The sequence below is a fragment of the Trichosurus vulpecula genome, chromosome 6 (assembly GCF_011100635.1).
Source record: "Trichosurus vulpecula isolate mTriVul1 chromosome 6, mTriVul1.pri, whole genome shotgun sequence".
Taxonomy (NCBI): Eukaryota; Metazoa; Chordata; class Mammalia; order Diprotodontia; family Phalangeridae; genus Trichosurus; species Trichosurus vulpecula.
The window spans coordinates 273,503,425-273,524,062 of NC_050578.1; the positions used below are offsets into that span (position 1 = coordinate 273,503,425).

Genomic DNA, 20,638 nt, shown 5'->3' on the forward strand with positions numbered 1-20,638 from the left:
AGAGATGGCTGCCTGTTGTTCTTCCTCTGTACCTTGGGGGCTTTGGACTGCAACATCTCTCAGGTCCTTTTCAGCTCTCTAGTCTATGATCTCTTCTCATGGAGGCCTGGCAGAGGCAGGATTCAAACCCAGGGCCTGTGACATCAGATTGAGCACACTTTCCCAGCTCCCCCTGCCATTTGGCCATAATCAGGTGCTGCCTTAGGATATGCCTTGTACCTCATGATCCAGGTTGTCTCAAGACCCTGTTAGAATACAGCCTGAGGCTGATCTTTGGGACTCACCCTGAAAGGTCAGCATCTCCCTTTGGCTTGTTACGCACCAATCAGAGTTTACTCCAAACATCATGTGTAACTGGCCTCTTCAGACCATCTCTGGGAGCATATACTCAGAGGCCTTCTGGAAACGTTGGTGGGCTCCAAGGACAGTATGAGTCATCTCAGGTCTCAGAGGGATGCTATACTTCCTGGCTACTTCTGACTTTCAATGGCTGAGCCCTGCAAGGACTTTCCATTTTAATCTGGTGTGGTAAACTGGTGGTCTCTGGGTCATTCCCCTAACTCATGAGAGGCCACTCATGTGGCAGTTAAAAGCAGAGACCACTCAGGCTGGCTCTCTTTCTGATACCACTTAGCAGGTGGAACCATGTGACTGAGGGGGAGGACAGGTCTTTCTCTGGCTGGTATTATGGTGCCCTTGCCCATGGAGCAGCTAGCGTAAGGGTGTTTCAACTGGGTGACTTTCTACCATAGCCTCTGTCTGCCTTTTCCCTTTCTGTGTTTGTGTTTTCCTGGTTTTAGGTGATCTACCCAGAGGTGGAAGTATCTGAGATTAGAGGTGACCTTGTCAGTTTGAGGGGTCTGGAAGACTTAGGTTCAATAGAGAGCTAGCTGTTGGCAGAAGCTTCTGCAAAAGAGAGGTAGGTCACCAAAGAGAAGACTGACCCCCACCTAGCAATGGGGTGAGATGTAACTAGCAAAGCAAGGAGGGTGAGAAAAACCCCGAATTAGAGGCAGCCTTCCCCAGTACCACCCCCATGCAAAATTCATGACAGAACAGTGTATAGAATCAGGGTGAGGAACTTTCGACTGAATCCAAACTGAATTCCAAATCCCCTTAATAAAAAGATTCATTCTGTGAAACTTGGACTCAGTAGAAAGGCCACACCCAAGGACCTAGAGGGCCACATGTGGCCTTGAGGCCAAAGGTTCCCCACCCCTGGAATAGGGTGAAGTGCTCCAGCCATTGTGGGCCTGACAGTGGTTCTCCAAGGCTAGAAATGAATGTTTGAATTTCCACAGACGTGGGTAAAAAAAGGAGGGGTGTAACCCTTACCTTCTATATAAGCCCTGGAGGTAACCAAGGCATCTTGAGTATAGGATAATCTTTATTTTGACTCACAGAAAATACAAGAGACAAAAAACTCACAGGAGCCAGTACATAAATACAGAAAACATGTAAAGCCTTCACAAATAGTAGTTCCCTTCAGAAGGATCTGAACTTGAAGTTGCCAGTGGAACAATCCCAGTGGTGAATCTTCTTGTGAATCTCTCCCACTTCTCAGACTAGTAGTGGGCCTTGCGGTTTATATCATAGCCTCCCCTGTCCCCTGGCAAACAAACTTTGGAACAGCTGGACAGGGAATGCCTTTTGCATCAGACCTGTACTACTGAAATCACGGTAATATCAGGGAGTAAAGTGCAGGTCTGCTGCTACTCTCTCTTCTGGCCTTAGTTCTTCACTGTCCTCCAGCTTACAGGGATCACAAATGGCCCACTGATCAGCCAGTGCCCTTCTCTCTTTCGTACATAGGATGTACTCAGTAGGTGGCTGTTAATGGATTGGTTGATTGATAAAAGGTCAGCTCTCTAAACTCTCAAACACAGTATCACTTTCAGGGGAACCCCCAAGGCTGCTAAAGATATCTCTCTCCTTAGGCAGAAGCCTACTTTGACCTAGGAAATTACTTCCTCCCAGGCCTAAAAGGTAGATTGTCCATCAACTCCCCTCTTGGGCCACATGGGCAAATTCATTTCAACTTCTCCAATGTTCTACAGAAACTCTGTTCTCCACTGCTGCCCCAAATACTGCTGCCTCTTGGGTTGAGAGTGCCCGCTCTAACGAGAGAGCCGTAGGGAACTGCATGTAACTCCTGGGTGCCTTGGGTCCAAGCCAGTCATTACAGGGGTGAGTGGGAGGAGACTGCAGCCAGGAAAGGCTGCCCTGCCTAGGGCCTAGGCTCAGATGTTGGCTCACTTTTACAGATCAGTGAGAAAGATGGCTTTGTCCAGAAGAGGCACCCTTCTCCCATGGGTGAGTTCTCCTCAGAGCTTCCATCTTGAGGAAGATCTCAGAGAGGCCATCCTTTGCCCCCATCCCAGCTTTTCAGATGCCTTGTATGTGTCTTCCTCCATTAGAATGGAAGCTCCTTGAGGGCAGGGGTTGCTGTTCTTTTTGCTATTTTTTGTATCCTCACTGTACTCAGTGTAGTACTCACACTGAGCAACCAATAAACTGCCAAGAGTCCCAGCCCCCCACTCATCTCAGGGGTAGTACCAATCACGGAAAACCAATCTGGAGTCCCCCCTAACGAGCCATGCTCGTTAAATTCGTGTGTATTTGGGGGGGAAAGGGAAGAACTCCTCTAATCAACCCTCCTTTCCTTCTATGTTCTGCTTCCTTAGCACTCTCACAGCCTCTAGCACAGCTTCAATAAATATTGAGTAGATTTTAATATATATTAGTTAAAAGAATGAAAAAAAAGGAAATTCTCTGGTGGTCCATAAAGATCACAGACAATTTATTTGTCTTTAATTCTTTAAAAAGTCAGCATTTCACTACCTAGAAGTACCAGACCTCAAATCATATTACAAAGTGTAATAATGAAAACTATCTGGTACTGGTTAAGAAATAGAGTTGTAGATCAGGGGAATAGATTCACATTATATAGTAGTATATGATAGGTCCACATGACATAGTAGTAAATGACTACCGTAATACAGTGTTTGATAAACCCCCAAAAGACCCGAGCTCTTGGGGTAAGATCTCACTGCCTGACAAAAATTACTAGGAAAACTGGAAAGCAGTTTGGCTGAAAGTAGGCACAGATCAACATCTTAGGCCACAGGCCAAAATAAGGTCAAAGTTGGTAAGTGATTTCGACATGAAGGGTGATTTCATAAGTAAATTAGGGGAGTATGGAAAAAGCTACCTGTCAGATCTATGGATAAGGGAGGAGTTTATGAGCAAACAAGAGACAGAAAGGAAAATAGGAAGTAAAATGGATAATTTTGATTACATGAAAAAGTTTTGCGCAACAAAATTAATGCAGCCAAAATTAAGAGAAAAGCAGAAAACTGGGGAAAAAATTTACAGTTAAGTTTCTCTGATAAAGGCCTCATTTGTCAAATAAATAGGGAACTAAACCAAATTTATAAAAATAAGAGCCATTCTCCAGTTAAGGAAAAAAGATATAAACATGCAGTTTTCAAAAGAAGAAATCAAAGCTATCAATAGTCATATAAAATTCTCCAAATCACTATTGATTAGAGAAATGCAAATTAAAATAATTCTGAGGTACCACCTCACACCATTCAGAAATTCAGACAAATGTTAGATGAGAGAAAATAGGTACACCAATTAACTACTGGTTAATTTGAAGAACGACTCAGAACTGTGCCCAAAGGGTTACCAAACTAAGCATACCCTTTGACCCAGCAATAACACTACTAGGTCTGTATCTCAAAGAGATCAAATAAAAAGGAAAAGGACCTGTATGCACAGAAACATTTATAGCAACTCTTTTTGTGGCGGCAAAGAATTGGAAATTGAGGTGATGCCTATCCATTGGGGAATACCTGAACAAGTTGTGATATATGAATATAGTCAGAGTACTATTGTGCTATAAGAAATGATGAGGGAGATGATTGCAGAAAAACCTAAGAAGACTTTTATGAACTGATGCAAAGTGAAGTGAGCAAAACCAGACCATTCTACACAGCAACAGCAATATTATGACGATGATCAGCTGGGAAACACTTGGCTGCTCCAATCAAGACAATGATGCAAGACAATTCCAAAGGACCCAGGATGAAAAATGCTATCTACCTCCAGAGAGCCAATGGATAAATTCTAAGCACAGATTAAAGCATGTTTTTGCTTTTTCTTTTTGTGTGTGTGCGTGTACCTGTTTTCTTTTGCAACACGGCTAACATGGAAATATGTGTTGCATGATTTCACACGTATGATTGCTATCATGCTATTTGCCTTCTCAAGGGGTGAGGGAAGAGCAGGAAGAAGAGAGAATTTGGAACTCAAAACTTTAAAGAATGAATGTGAAAAATACAAATGGGAAATATTTAATGAAATACACAAAAATACATTTGAAAAATAAATATTTAAAAAAGTTAGTTTCTCTGCCCTTTACTGGCTACTCTAGGGTATGTAAAGATAATAGTAGCAATGATGGATCTATCCACAGCTCTTTAAGGTTTACCAAGTCCTTTACATCTCTTACCTCATTGGACCCTCTCAAAAATGCTTCGAGGAGGTATCCACATAGGTGCTGTTATGATCGCCATTATACAGGTGGGGAACACTGACTCTGAAAGTCAAATGACTTGCCACAGTCACATGACTAGTTAAGCTTCCTTAGGTGGGTTTGAACCCAGACCTTGTTGATGCCAAGTCCAGTGTTCCAAAAGCCTGGAAGTCAGCTCTTTCTGCCTACCTCGTGCTTGGTGGCTGGCCCTGGATGCCAGGTTCTGGAATCTCATTGTTTGAGCTGCCAGAATTGTCTTTCTTTCTCTTGTCCCACTTGTCAGGCTGCTCCAAGTTACACATTTATTTGAATGGATGATATAGGGCCTCCTGCACAATTGCCAGCAAGGCTTGTGCTGCCCTGGGTCATTTCAAGGGCTGTAGCTGTCTCAGCATGGCTTCTGCTGCCACTGGAAGATGCTCCCAGCAGGCCTGGCTCAGGCGCTGTCTTTTGTTCCTTGCTTTGCTGCAGCGACCACCACCTTCCCTTGTCTGGATTTTCTCTGACCTCAGACACTGCTGTCAAGGGCGGCCGGCTCCAGAAGGCTCCTTCCATTGGTCTAATCTCTCTTCCCCTCTGAGCTGGGCTGACTGGCTCATCCTCCTCCCTGAGCTGGCATCTTTTCAGGAAGCCAGTCTGTGGCTTTGGCTGTGACTGCATTGCTGTTACCCATCACAGTCTCAGCAGAAACAAATTTCACCGGCTGACTTTTCAGCATCCCACAGTAGGCAGGGGCTGGCTTTTAAAGGAAAACTTTGATTTTCTGAACAGTTAAACCCCATGGGTCTGAAGCCAGACACCAGGCTGGGAGTCAACACAATGGACCCATTAGCAGGCAGGCCCTAAAGACGACTCTTGATAGAGGGACGAATCATAAGACCTCAGAGCTGGAAGGGATGGCAAGGTCCCTTCCTTCCTAGTCCCACCTGAACCAAAAAATTCAGACAAGTAGTCAACCAGATTCTGCTCAAAGGCCTCTAGTGAAGAGACATCTCTCTCCCCTCCCCCCAAAATATACAAAGACACACGCACAACCCATTCCCCTTTGGGACCCCTCTGTTAGCCTGCCAAAATGTTTGCTTAGAAAGGCTCCTTTTGGCATTTTCCTAAAATTCACAGTATCGAGTCTGCACCATTCTGTGCCCCACCATCCATCACAACCAATGCTGGCTGCTCTGCTGCGCCCTTTGTCTTCAGAGAAACTGACCCCATTCCTCCAGAGCATTCTCTTCAGGGCCTACTTCTTAGTGACCTGCCTGAACTGGGGAAGCTGCATTCCTTTTGGTGTGCTGACCCCCTGAGGTCCTTTTCAGCCCTAAATCTCAGCTCCTCCCGTTTTCTTCCTAGCAACAGATTCTCCCCTTGCTTGGGGAAGAGCAGGAAAAGGCCAGGATCGTGAGCGGAGATCTATCCCGTGGTTTTGGTGTCACCTCTGCAACTTAACAGTTTTTCCTATTTTTACGCCCAGAGCCAGGCCCCTGATGATGATGATGACAATGGCTAACACTTTAGGTAGGCCTCCTAGGTTTGCAAAGCACTTCACGTATGTAAGGGCCGTCCCTCGAGTCCATCAATCCACCACCCCTTAAAGCAGGCTACGTAATACCCTAGCTCGTCACCTTCAGCAGGTAAGAATGCCCCTAGTTGGTCAAGCCCTCGATCTCTAAGGCATTGCACTAACGGACAGCCTGCTGTTCCCTGCGGACACCAGCTCGGGGCTCAGCCTTTCTTGCAATTCCAGCCCAAGCCCGGGGAAGCAATCGCTTGGCGGGGAGGTGGGGAGTGGGAAATGGCAGGGTGCGGGGGGGGGCAGCAGTGACCAGTCGCAGGCTCAGCATCAGGGACCAAGCACGGCTTGGACCCCCGAGGAACTCCCATTTTTGGGGTGGGGTGGCCGTACAAGGCACGCTCCTCGAGAAGTAACTGCAGGGCGGACACCCAAATGCACGCGCGGTGTTGCGGCTGGATACACAGAGCTGCATGGGCGCTCCTCCAGCCTCACGCCAGCCCCGAGACACGTGCTCCCAAGAGCCGGGACTGCGCCTGGGGGCGGGGCTCCAGGGCCGGCACAGCCTCCACCCCTAGATAGCTCCGCAGGAGCAGAGGGGGGACTGCGGTGGCGCGCGAGCGCGCGGGGAGGCGGCAGGGGTTCCCGCGCCTGCGCACTGGCTCCGCTGCGGGCTCGGCGCGGCCACCGCCCACCTCCTCCCTCCGGGTCCGGGGCCGCAGTGCGCCTGCGCGTCCTGTCCGGCGCGCGCGCCCGAGCTCGGCGCCCCTCCCCCACTCCTCCTGAGCCCGGCCGCCCGTCAGTCAGTCAGTCAGTCAGTCGGTCGGTGGCTCAGTCGCTCGCTGCTCGCCCTCGGAGCCGGAGCCGCAGCTCTCCTCGCCGTCGTCCTCAGCCCTCGTCTTCTCGCCTCGCCTCTGCCCTTCCCGCCTCCCGTTGGCGAGGCCATGGCGGAGCCGTCGGCGGCCACCCAGTCCCCGTCAATCTCGTCGTCGTCCGGGGCCGATGCCGCCGGAGCCGCGGCGGGCGGCGGGGGAACCTGCCCAGGCCTGGGGGGCAAGAGCTGCGCCTCGTCCTGTGCGGGTGAGGAGGGGGAGGGCGGCGAGAAGCGGCGGAGGGGGAGGGGCGGGCGGCCCCGCGGGTTGGCAATGAGGTGGGGGAGGGGTGGCCCCTCGGGGGGGCGGGGTGGGGGAGGGACAAGGACGGGGCCCCCCCCGTGACCCCAGCACGGTCTCGGGGAGGGAGCCTCAGGTGGTAACCCTAAGCCGAGCCGGTGACTTTGCGGCGGGCGTGGGGGTGGAGCAGGGGCCCTGGGGTGGGGCCGTGGGAAAACACGGGCCGGGGGGAGAAGACCGGAGAGAGAGAACACTGGGGTTGGGGGGCCGACACCCCGCCCCCACTCTTACCCCCTCCCCCCATAGCAGAGCGTGGGTGCGGAGGGTGGGGAGGCAGTGGGGTGGGGGCGGCACGTTGAAGAGCAAAGGCGGGGAGGGTGGCTCCGCAGTGGGGGCTGGGCAGCCCACCCCGAGGGGAGACGGACCTTGGAAAAGCCCCAGCCCCTCCTTTGCCTTGGTTCCAGGTCTTTGAGATGAGGGGGGCAGGTGAGCCAGAGAATGAACGAGGAAGGGTCCACGCCCAGCTGGGGCAGTCAGCTCGCACTGATTAGGCACCTACTGTGTGCTGGGCACCCTGGGAAATGGCGAATGGGGTGGGGGAAGGGTCGGACTTGGATTGCGGAGCTGCGTTGGCGGCCTCGGGCCCCGGAGGACGAAGGGTCTCGGGGGGCGGGGGGAGCTCACTCGGGCGGCGTGGCCCCTGGCCCTTAGGGGCCCGGGTTCGTGACGGGGCAGGGGCTCGGGATGGCTCCCTGCGCTCAACCTACGTCCTCCGCTCCGAAGCTCGGGGCGCCCCCAGCCCCCGCTTTGGGAGAAGGTGGCAGATGGGGGGCCGTTTGTGCGGCGTCGGAGCCCCGGGAGGGAAGGTGACCGAGGCCGGCGGGGGCGGCCCCGAGACCCCGGTCCTGCCCCTGGCCATGGCGGGGAGGGAGCGGCAGAGCCCCACCGCTGTCGCGCCCATTGTACGCGCCCGCCGGGCGGTGGGAGCTGGCTGGCAAGCGCCCCCCTCGCCCAGATCTGCACTGCAGATGCCTCCTCGGAGGAGAGAAAGGCCAGTGGGCAGGTGACAGCTCTTAAAGGGGCCTGAGCCTGGAAAAAACCAGCCTTCGAGAAGGGCTCCGTAGGCGGTCAGCGATCTTAGGTTCATTTTCCACGCAGAGTTTAAGAATTTCATTTTAATTTCTTCATTAATCTGTTACTCGACTTCGGGGGCTGGTCTCCACCAGTCATCATTGTCGAGGTTAGCTGTCGATGTCCTTTCTTACTATATTCTGAGTTCTGTGGTTTCCACCTGTTCAGTGGCTTTCCTGTCCTATTGGGTTTCCCAGTGTGCTTATGATTATTTAAGTAGAAGCAGTTTATTTCATTGAAAACTGGCAGAAGCTTCTTTAGGTCAGGGTTTTAGCTACGCTGCTGAGGAGTGAGGCAGCAAATTTGGAACCCCCATGCTAACGTTAAATAATTGTTCCTCCATATTTTTCTCTCCCTTCCAAATTCTAAAGGAAAGGCAGTTCTATTACTAAGCAACTTGGTTTGTGGGAGGGGCATTATTCTTCGCCCTTAGCAACTTGGGGTTTTTAGTATTACCTGCCTTGTTCGGTTCCTTTGCTTTCTAATGTATACATGCCATTTAATTTCAATTTCATTTTGTGATTTAGACCAGTGGTGTCAAACTCCTATAGAAGGAGAGGGCCACTAATCCATACGTATGGATTTTAGCCAGTCCCTTTGTATTAAAATGTTATTATCTATGCTTTATTGTGCTTTCATTTGTTTTGTTAAATATTTGCCAATTATATTTTAAACTGGTTTGGCTGTCACTCTTCTGTGTTTGACACGTCTGATCTAGACCATAGTTCTGGGAATGAAACCTTTGTGCCTGATGGTGATGGAAGTATTCTCTAGAGGAAGCACTAAAATTTAATTCTAAAACTTGCAATTTTTGCATAAGTTAAGAAATCACTTCAGGATCACTTCTTTCTGTTGGCTGTCTGAAAGAACTATCCATCTTTATTAATAGAGACATGTTGAAATGATTTTGTTACATAGTAAAGCAGAGTACAGCCTGAGTTAAACTGTCTAGCGACACAGTTAATATTTTCTTTCATCTTTATCTTTGGTGTCATTTGCATTAGCCACAAATTTTTTTTTGTTATTTGTACTATCTACTAATGAGGGCAGTGTAACTGGTTTTCTCTAAGAAAATTTATATTAATGTCTTGATTTTACATCACCTTCATTTCCAAATGAACCTTTCTCTTGTCCCTTTAGAACAAAGAATAAAGGAAAAAATAGCTCATTGAAACTAATCAGCATATCAACTAAGTCTTGACAGTATATACTATATTCCATACCCACAGTCCCCTTCCCCTGCAAAAAAGGGAGGGAGGTACATTTTTCATCCATTCTTCAGGCCTAAACATGGTCACTAAAATTACACGGTGTTCAGTTTTAACTTTTTTCCTTCTTTCCACATAATATGTCTTTTAAGGTAGGTTTGCATTGCATTTTCATGATACGTTTAAATGTCACATCGCTTTTTCAAGAGTTAATACTACTAATTGTGTCGGTATGCATGTCCATATATGTATGTATTCTAAATGTATTGGCATGTATAAAACATTTTGTAACTATAAATGAAATTCCTCATATGTAATGGGCAGGGTCCCAAAAAATTGCACACACATTAAACATTAGTAAATGCTCTCATATTTTTGTGTTACCTTACATTATAATTTTAAAGCTTTCATATCTTTATTTCTGGAAAAGTCAGCCTCAGTTTTCTGATTTATAAAATAAAGGGCTTGTTATGTATGATCTCTAAAGTTCCCTCCATTTCTTATGTGATACGGTAATTTTTTTTTTCCTTTCTTACCACAGTAAATGATATCTAAATATTTATGTGAACTAAGAAAACTCACAACTTTTAAAGGAAAGAACCTTGCTTGGAAGCCTTTAGTAATACAAATAATCAGCACTTGCCTAGCTTGTTTTTATTAACTGCATATTTCTTCCTGTATATGGTACTAAGCTATTATATACTAATTTTCCTTGTGACAGATCTGTTGGAGACTTTTAGATGATAGGCACTGTCATTGTTCACACATAACATAAAAATGAAGATTTTGTTTTACATGTCTTCAACACATTATTAAATACCAAGGTGGAAAGACCTAGATGTCTTCTTTATACAGTACAGTTTCTTTGAGCCTTCTGCAACATCTCTATTTTTAGGTTCTGCACTTAATACAAAAGCTGCATATAAAGATACTCCAGTGTGTAGTCACCAGTTCATTACTGAAGCTTCCTCGTTGCAAAATGGTTTCCACAGCTCTAATAGTAGCAATCAGCCTTCTGCTTGCATAAAAATAAGATGAAGTTGGTTACTCCCAGACTAATTTTAACTGCCTTTTGTTCTAATTTTAATGAGTTTGTGAAGTCTAAGGCATGTGTCATAGTAGTATCCTTAAGGTTGTAATATCATGTCAAGCTGTTTAGAGGTGTTTTTCTTAAATCCTCGTCATTTTCTGTGCTTCTCTTCCTTGTTACTACCACTTTTGTGACTTTCCTGGAAGTTATACCAGCCAGGAAAGTCTAGATAGACTTGTTTGTACCATGTCATAACTTTCTTTTAAAGAAAGAGTGATGCAGTCACAACTTCCATCAAGGAAATCTTTGGTTTAGAGAATCAAGAATGAAAGGCCAGAAAGTCTTTGTGGAATAATGCAGTCACCAGTTTTCTATCTCGGTTGGTCTGTCCAGTGCTTTGGCAAGGTAGAATCAGGTCTGTCTGGGTTTACAGTTTTCTGACTTGGGCAGCAGCTGCAAGACCTTAGGCAAGTTGACCCTTGAGGCACTATTTACTGTTGCATAAAATGTAAGAGTGGGATTGAGAGAGTCTCTTAAAGTGCCTTCCAGTCTTGAGATTCTGTGAATTTTTAAATTTGAAAGTAGCGAGGGATCCTTGGGTGGACAGCTGGGAAATTGACTCTTGGATTCCCTTTCTAACATTTTTATATGACCAAATACTAATGTAACCTAGTAGCATGAGGCCCGAGATGAGTTCTTAAGGTAGGATGAAGCCTAGTAATCATGTGACCTTGGGCAGGACAGCTTGTGTAAGCTCTGGGCTTGTTTCCTCTTTTGTAAGTTGAGGTTATCTTCTACTCTGGCTACCTCCTGGACTTCTGAGGATCAACTGAGATAATGTTTCAGCAAGCATGGTATAAAGTGGAAAGTATTATACAGGAGATGAAGGAGGTCAGGGGTCCCAGATTTCTGCCTTTCAAGGAAGAAATGAGTGTTAATGTTGGAATTGAAGTGAAAGGTACTCACCTTTTTTAAATGAGTAGTAAATCCAGGGATATTATATAGTAGTTGCTTCTGCTAGTCCAAATACAGTTCAGAATTTGTTTAGTATAAATTGAAATACATTCCCTTCATTTTATACTGTCATATGAAATTTCTTGTGAAATTCCGTAACTTGCCACAGTCTGGAGTTTACATTCTCTTAAATGAAGTGCCAGAATAAAGTCTATGGTATTTTCCTCTTAAAAAACATCTTGGACAATTTAAAAACAAAACAAAACTAGAATCACAGATTCCTAGTGTTAGAAGGGGGCTCAGAGCCTGTATTTGGCTTTCATAGCCTGGCCCCTTCCTACCTCTCCGGTCTTATACTTAATTCCGAGTAGACATCTGAATATGCCTCCTCTACCTCAGCCTCCAGGCTTCCTTCGAGACTCAGCTTAAAACCTATCTTATGCTAGCTGTTCTGTCCCCTCTTCTCCCTCTCTCCCTGCAGCTCCACTTTAGCTTACATTCCCATTGTACATCTTGTATCTTCAGAGTTGTTTGCATGTTGTTTCCTCCATTAGATTGTGAGCTTCTTGAGGGCAAGAACCCTTTTTTGTATCGAGGGCTTAGCCGAGTACCTAGCACATAGTAAGTGCTTATTAACAAATGCTTCTTGACTGGCCAGTACATGGATAGGAACCTCTTCAGTTTGGGTTTAGTTCTCTTTGATGGGAACTTCCACTGGTACCCCTTGAGTGGGCCTTTTGAAAGTAGCATGTTCACACTCCCAGCAGGCCAATTAAATAGACTTAAATTTACATCCTAAATACCTAAATATTAGAGTTGCTTCAAATCTTTGAGTACTTGCAATAGTTATTTTTTCACTATGTGACGTATGAAGAAACAGTGAAAGTTTATTATGGCAAAAGTTCCACACGGAACAAGGATGAAGGTCAGCAGTGCAAGCTTGATTACTTTTGCCCTTTGTGCTGGATAGGAACAAAAGTGGATAATCAGACACTTTCTACTTTAAGTACAGGGGGGTCTTTTCCTTCTGCTAATAAGCCAGATTAGCCAGTTATTCTAACAGGTGACCTTTCTGTCCATCTTAGCCCTGCTGGCCTTTCATCTGATCTGTTAAGGGAAGGAAGGAAGCAAGGAAGGAAGGAAGGAAGGGAGGGAGGAAGGAAGGAAGGAAGGACTGAAGCTGTATTCTCATAGTGTTGGCATTATTAATACTCATTTATTCCCTGCAGCATTCTCACTGTAAGTGTTGCCATGATACATAGCGATTGTTCTTGAATGTGGAAACTCCCATCAGTAGAGACTGGAGTAAAGAAAACAGTAGGTAAGGTGGTTCTAGACGATGGGCAATATGATCAAGAATTGGAGAGCCTGTTTGCCGATCCTGAACATAGGAAGACAAAAAGGAAACAATTCCCCCCCTCAAATAGCTTATGTTTTACTGGGGGGAAACCAAGTGAGTGTAGGTAAGTCATGCAAAATACATGCAGAAGACAGGGGCCTCCTGCTGAGGTAGGTAAAGAGCTGGCCTTGATCTGTGAAGAACCACCTTGGACACTTGCTTCGTGGCCTTCCCCAAGTCACCTAACTTCTCTGTGCTCTTTAGGTAACTCTCTAAGACTAAATTGCAAAAAAGGTACTGGGTTGCATTGGTATAGAGATTTTCTTCACCCTGGAGTTGTCTATGATAATGAAATCACAGTTCCCAATCTGACATGTTCAGAGTAAATACAAAGTAATGTTTTTGAGTAGATTCTGCTGGCATAATCATTTTACCCCATCCATCTCCCCTTCCCCAAGGTCCTTTCAATGTAATTTTCATCTAAAGGTATAATTTACAAATAACCATTCTGAAAAGCAACTTAGTAGATAGGAAATAAATTGCAACTAGTGTACTCCAAGTTGTACTCTTTAAAGCTTCTTAATATTTTCCCCTTCCAAAAATGTTTTATTTTCCTCCCAAGAGTTTTTAAAAATTGTTCGTGAGGATTGTCTATTGTCTAGAATTTTAAGGGGAGTTTGGAAAGCAATAGTGATTAGCATTGGTTTTATTCGGTGTATTTTGCCAATTTTGAAAAAAGCATCTATCAGTTTGTTAAAACAATCATCCGTGTGTATATTTCAAACATGTAGGTAAATGATTCAAACCTGGGTTTAAATTGTGCCCCTCATACTTACGTAGCTGTTTGATTATGGGTGAGTTGTAACCTTGCTGAGCTTGTTTTGTCCTCTGTCAGATGGGAATAGCTGAACTAAAGGCTAGCATGTATGTGGTGCTTTAAAGTCCATAGAACACTTTGCAAACATTATCTCATTTGATTCTCACAACTACCCTGGGCAGCAAGTGCTATTATTATTTCTAATTTAGAGATAAGCGAATGGAGGCAGACAGGGTAAGTGATCTGTCCGGGTTCACACAGTTAGGAAGGATCGGAGGCTGGATTTGAACTCTGAGCTTCCTGACCTGAAGTCTAGTTCTCTGTTCACTGAACCACCTGGCTGCCGATACCTGCCTCACAAAGTTGCATGTAAAGCACTTTGCAAATTTTAATATAAATGTCACTTATTGTTTCAGAATTGAATTGATGGGGAAGTTAAGCAAGTGAAATTCAGTTTCCATTTTTAAATTAAGAAATTCCTTTGGAGAAAAGTGCTTTGCTATGGAATAGCCTTAATTCTGGATTGTACTGTATTCGAAACAGTACAGAAGAGCAAAGACTCAATTCAACAGATTTGGTGAAGAAATTAGCAACTCTACATGTCATGTGCTGAGCCCACTATTCAAACTTATTGCTGCTATTAATGACTTATGTTAAGATATACATTTTAGGATCAGAATCATTTAGTACTCTAGCAAAGCAAATTACAAATTATTAATTCAACTGGATATCTAGTTTACTGGTTCAGTTCATGTGATGCCTACTGACATAACAATTGCCAGGAAACTGCCTTACCTTTGGATAAAAGCAGCTCTGAGTTGTAGGCAGACTATTCTGTGATGGATTTCTTTTATATATGTTTGTGTGTACATGTATATCATATATATTACATATATATCAAGAAACACATTAACAAGACTGACCGTTGCTTGTAATTGCATCATTGAGTTCTTTCAGAGTATTTCTGTGGCTCAAAAGACATTTTGTCATAGTGGCAGTACACCTGCAGGAAGTCTCAGGGTGGCACATATTGACCTTAGATTTGTAGTACTTTTTAATGACTTTGAGCAGCAGCATTCTGGTTCTAATTTTTGATTTTCAAATCTACACTTAGTGAAAAGCCTGACCCTCAGTCACTAAGGGTTGGCCATGGAAGGCCTAAAACCAATCCCGTTATGCAGAGTGGAGTTGGGGGGGCGGGAAGGGGAACGGGGGATGTGGTGAAGGGAATTGGAAGATTGCCTTAGGAAGGATATTGCTTTAGGAAAGACTCGTAAAGGTGCATGCTGCAACTCCTATAAACCAAATTAATGTAGAGCCTAATCATCAACTTGAAATTCTTAACATTGAGGATTATTATCATTTTATTGATTAGGAGAAAGAGTATGAAGCAGAAGGGGTTGAAAATAGTTCAAGGTCACCCAGTGAATTCAGTGCTCAATAAAACTAGAGTCCTGACTTGTAGCTTCTGAATTTAGTATATTCAGTGTCCTGGAGAAATTGATACCTGGAAGTTTAGAATATCAGTTATTGACAAAGGTGGGATTGATGTATTCAAGCAAATGAAAGCCAGGAAAACTAAACTAGGTTTGCCATTTGAATACCTCCTTTGATCAGAAAACGATACAAGGATAGTTTAATGGATTTTTGGGGGGAGAGAGTACAAGTTGAAGATAACAGCATTTGTCTTTTTAAAATGCTGCATTATTTTAATCATGTTGCTTTGGAGTTTTAGGTTATTTTCTCCTGATGACCTTATTTAACCTATAAGATAAGAATTCGTACCAGTTGTCCACTAAGGTCCTTTCCAGATCAAAATATTATGTTACTATATAAAATGACCCTAACTTCCTGTATAGTTTTTTTAATAGGTAAATTTGATTCCCCACTCCATTTTTGCTTGCTCATATTGCTATATTTTGTTATCAACATTCACCTTAATTAAGGATTCTAACATAATTTTAAAGTTATATACTTAATTTCATTCGTATGATCCAAATGGAAGGGGACCTAAAAGTTCTAGGCCAGCCTCATTTTACAAATAAAGAAACTGAGGCCCAGAAAGTTTCTGTGACTGTAATGAAAGATTGGTCTTCTCTAGTGGGCAGAGTTCCTACATCAGACAAAAAGCAAAAGACATATTTAACTTGCTTTTCATGGTTGGGGTATCCCAACCAAATATTGTCGTGTTTGAACTTTAGGAGTCCAAATTCTTACAAGCTAACTAATTTCTTATGCAGAAGCCCATTTGCTTCAGTGCACTTTCTAACGTTAATTCTTTTGCATGAAGGGTTTGCCTTGTTCTCCTTCTTATATTTACATTGCCATCAGCACCAGAGGAACATGAAGTACTTCCCAACTCCTGGTAGTGTAGCCATGGGGAGGACTGAGCAGAGGAGGCCACTGACATAAAGAGGCCGTGAGGCCAGGCACTGAAAGGAGTGAGGAGTTCAGCCCCTAGGTTGGTTCTTCTGCCCTGTGGAGCCATTTGGGGTGCTTCATTTTTTGTAACTGACCATAGGGCTTTTCGAAGTCTGCTTGGATGCCTCTAACGTGATGTTACCTTATTATTGATCAGTCATGCTAGCTCAGAAGTTTTCACAGTGGAGTTGGGGAGGTCCTTAAAGTCATATATAATTTGTTTTCGTAATAATACTAAGATGTTCCAATACAGTAAATATCAATAGATATGATCCACATTACAGAAAGATCTTTGGAGTCCTCAATTTTTAAGATTCTAAAGGAGTGTCCTGAGAGCAACAAGTTTTAGAGCCACTGCACCAGCTCAGACAAACCTATTCCCTGCCACAACAGAGCTGGGATTGGAGGGTGAGGGGACAAGGATTGTGCTTTTGAGAATTAAGTATTTTACTGACATTCCAAAACTTTATTTTTGAAATTGGAATCTTTTGGTGTTGATGTTTCTACTAGACAGCTTCAGCATAATTGTTTACTGATTTTGTAATGAAGCTAGTTGTCCCAGGTGGGAATTCACAATAATTAGTTTTTGAAATTGTGTATAAGTTTTCAGAGTATTATGGGCTTGAAAGAGAATAATAATGGAACAAAACTTATGGAAACAGAAAAAAGTACAATTCTTTTTCAAAAGAATTGAACAAAACAAGCATTTTTGGACCTGGCCACTTTTAGATTTGTTTTGCTTGACTGTGTTTTTTTTTTCCCCCTTCTGTTTTTAAAGAAATTAGGAGTATTAGGAGTAGTAATAGTGGTGCAAAAAAATAAAAAAAGAAGGGAGGGTCATTGGATCCTTTCACAAAGTCTAACGGAAGAGTACTTACTTCTAACAGAAGGAAGTCCAGAAAAGTAGAACAGTTTTGAAAGTAATGAATTGAATTATGCTTTTAAAAAAAGACAAGTGATGAAGGGATGGAAATTTTCTTTTACAGTATTCATTGTGTTGTGCTTTGTGTGTATATGCTTTTTTGTGTGTCTAAGTTGAGAATTTTTTTTAAAATTGAAAATAGTTGAACATAGAGTAACACTGTGGTTATGAAGTGGAAAATAGCTAGCATTTGTCCTTACAACAGAAGAAAGTTGTGTCTATTTAGGTAATAGGTGTATAATTCAGTCCTGAATTTATGCATGACCAGTTTTGCAGTTTAATATTAGAGAGCCAGTCACTTTTCATTTCTGTATTCATTGGTAATTAGTTATAACCTTAGTGCTTTCAGAGTGTGAAGCTTTGTGTAGAGGAATTCTTTTTAAAGAAAGCCAGATTAAGGAAAAATGTTCAGAGATGGATGTAATTAGGAGTTGATCAGAGTAATCTACCCCCTGTAGTAATGGAAATGGAACATAAATACTTCCTTTTGCTTTAAAGCCTTTTTTAATTCCACTGAAGTTGAAGAGCATAGTTTTGTTTTTTAAGCTTTTCATTTAAACTTTAATCCTTTAAATGCAGACAAAATCTAAATTGGGTAATTCACTTCAACCAATCCTTTGGGGATCTACTACATTGAAGATACTGGGCTAGGTTTCTGATAAGGATGAGTAAGATAGCCGCCTGCATTTTACATGAAATACATCTTTCAGATAAGTGCTAAAGTGACAGCTGACCTGCCTGAACATTTAGAGGATCCTTTGGATTTTGGTTATTTATTGCAGCATACTGTTCTGTCATTTCACAGATGCCATAGGTCTGATTCTCTTGAATAGTATTTTTATGACGAGATACTACAGTTTGACTTTGAGATTTATGCTAGTTTTAGACAAGAGTTTGAGTCTCAAAACCACCATTCTTGAGTCCAGCTCCATAAACTAATTGCCTTTATAGAATGAAATCTGAAGAATACAGTAAGATCTCTTACATTGTGCATCTGTTAATAGATGCCTATACAATCTTGATGCAAATTGACTGATTATCTTTGCTCTCTATCAGTAGACATGCTGTGCATCATTAATGGTCTCATGTTAAAAATTTTCCATCAAAATAGGGTGTTAAGTGAGGGGAAGATGGAAAGACAGCTGGCAAATTGGTAGGATCTCATTCCCTTAATGCCAGCCTACTTTAATTTTTGGCATTGAATTTGCTGTTTGGTTTTTCTGGTTTGTTCGGATTTCAAACACTATTTGTCAGAGATTTCAAGGTGAAGGTAAATGCATATAGGATTGAGATCATCAGGAAACATTAAAGAAATAGGTAAATAAGCTTATTAAGGAAAAGGGATATTTGTGGTAATAAATGGAATGTTGGTTTTCTGTTTAGAATTGAACAGGTGTGTCCTTAGAGTCCCTACTTGCAGACACCAAGTCACCTTGGGGACACGGTGGAGAGAGTGCTGGTCTTGACATGAGTTCATATCCTGCCTCAGACACTTAATGGTTATGTTGCCTGAGCAAGTCCCCTAATCTCTAAAATAAGGATACTAACAGCATCTACATTATTGTGAAGATTAAATGAGAAAACATATGTAAAAGACTTAAAAGTTATATAAATGCTAGCTACTATTGTTAATAATACATGGTTTTCCAAAGTTGTGGCACCACTTCATAGGAATGGGGGAAAAGATATTTTATCTATATGCTTATTTTGATCAATTTTACTTGTATGTAATGTAAAGTTTATTAACTGAATTCTTTCTGTGTATTTATGGATCAGTGTTGTATACTTGTTCTTGGGCATTTTATAATTAATGCCTATAGGCATATCTCTTAGAAAAGAGTTTCTTAAATTTTAAGTATTTTTATTCTGTATGGTTAAGATGAATGTGTAAAACATTCAAAACTGAAAAATGCTTTAACTATACAGATTAGTAGGTTTGGAGAGCTATCATTTTAAAAGGTGAAGATTGTATTGGGATCCCTTATTCTTGATAAGCATTTGGGAACTCTAGAAAATACACAATAACTTGCAAATTGCTCGCATCAATAAATTACTCATAAGATGCACTTATAAATGTTTTTCAGTTTAATTTTTGTTTTCCTCCCACCTCCAAGAAAAACAAGACATTTGTAACAAATAGGCATAGTCAAGCAACACAAATTTCCGAATTGGCCATGTCCAAGGTATTTTTGATTCATTCTGCACCCTTAGCTACTCACCTGCTAGGTGCTTGAACACTTATTCTAGGGAAAATACCAGTTATTATCTTCTCTTTTCCCCACAAATAACAGTGGAATGTGGTGTAGGGGTTGGATTTGACGTGATAATGGTGTTTGAATCTTAACTTCATTGCTTACTTAGCTGTAAGTCCCTTTTTTAGTTCAGAGCTTCCATTTTCTCCTCATCAGGGGAACTGGCCTAGGGGATTTCTAATGTTCCTTCCAGTTCTACATCACGAATGCTATGATTGAAGTTATCCTTACAGAAAAGGTACTCTTCTTGCCAACTCGTCTTTAGTGGTAAAGAATGTGTTTAGCAAAAGAGTTGATCTGCTCCATTTTCAGAGGTCCTTAAAGTTGAAATAAAATTTTGCTGCCAGGTGAGTGGAAATCTAGCAGTGAAGCTGTTTTTTTCTTCTAAAAGAGAATGATAGTAATGTTGCTAAATCTGACTGGCGGAAAAGTTTTAAAAATTCCTGTGCGAGGTTATCAAATTCTCATCCTATATATTTTCTTTCAGATTCCTTTGTTTCTTCTTCTCAGCCTGTATCTCTATTTTCGACCTCACAAGGCAAGTCTGTAATTTTCTTGTGCATTAATGAAAGAAAAATGTTCAGAAAGAGGCTGTAACTGGGAGTATAAGGCACAAGTTTCTTATTGTCCATCCCCCATCACCCCCTCCATCCCTTAAAACCCAAATTAGTAGCAAATCAGTTCATTGTGTGTATATTCAGCAGCTGTTTCCTCATAATTCTCTAGAAGCATTCACTAGGCAAGTAAGGTTTACTTTTTAAGTGTCAGCCCTAAGAAACAAAATTGACTTTGCCCACTAAAATTTAGGACAGTTAAAAGTGCCTTGGGGGGGTGGGGTGGGAATCAACTCCAGAAAATGTGATATCTGCGTAATTTAGGATATTGACTAGCAGTTATATAACTCTTTTTGACACTTGGTGTTTGGAAGAAAAGTATGTAATCTTGCCTCCACTGCCTATACAGAAAGCACCTGTCAGCCTGCTGTGAAATGTCTTAGCTTAGGTCTCTCTCCTGATTGGCCCTGGAGTAAGTCACTTGGCTTTCTGGCAAGCAGTACTTATCCTAGAGATTGTTGTGACTTTCCTTTTTAAATCTGGTATCTAAGGGGGAAGGGAATTGGCAATGTGGTTAATTTCATGTTTGGGGATGCAGAGGATGAGACAGGAGTGTGGAAAATGTGGAGGCAGAAGCAGTAGGCTTTGCTCATTTGTCCTGCTAAATAAATGCTGCTCCCTTGGTGCTGTTGCTGTGGGCCCCAAATGTAAGCCAGGGGAAAACCCTCATTTAAAAAAAAAGTGTAATTAAATTATGAATAGCGTAAGGCCACTTAAAGAGATTTCTTTGTGGCTGCTGGGTCATAGTTAGAATTACCTACGTTGAAAGTTATACTAATTCTTTAGGGAGT

General features: G+C 42.9%; 1 protein-coding gene across 1 annotated transcript in view; it reads left to right on the plus strand.

Moving 5' to 3' along the window:
• The first annotated feature begins 6,650 nt into the window (after positions 1 to 6,650).
• Positions 6,651 to 20,638, plus strand: part of RTN3 (reticulon 3) — a 51,462-nt gene continuing 37,474 nt past the window's right edge. The window contains exon 1 of the mRNA XM_036762619.1: positions 6,651 to 7,127. Coding sequence (XP_036618514.1) covers positions 6,992 to 7,127 — 136 coding nt within the window. The 5' untranslated portion in view covers positions 6,651 to 6,991. The remainder of the gene's footprint in view (positions 7,128 to 20,638) is intronic.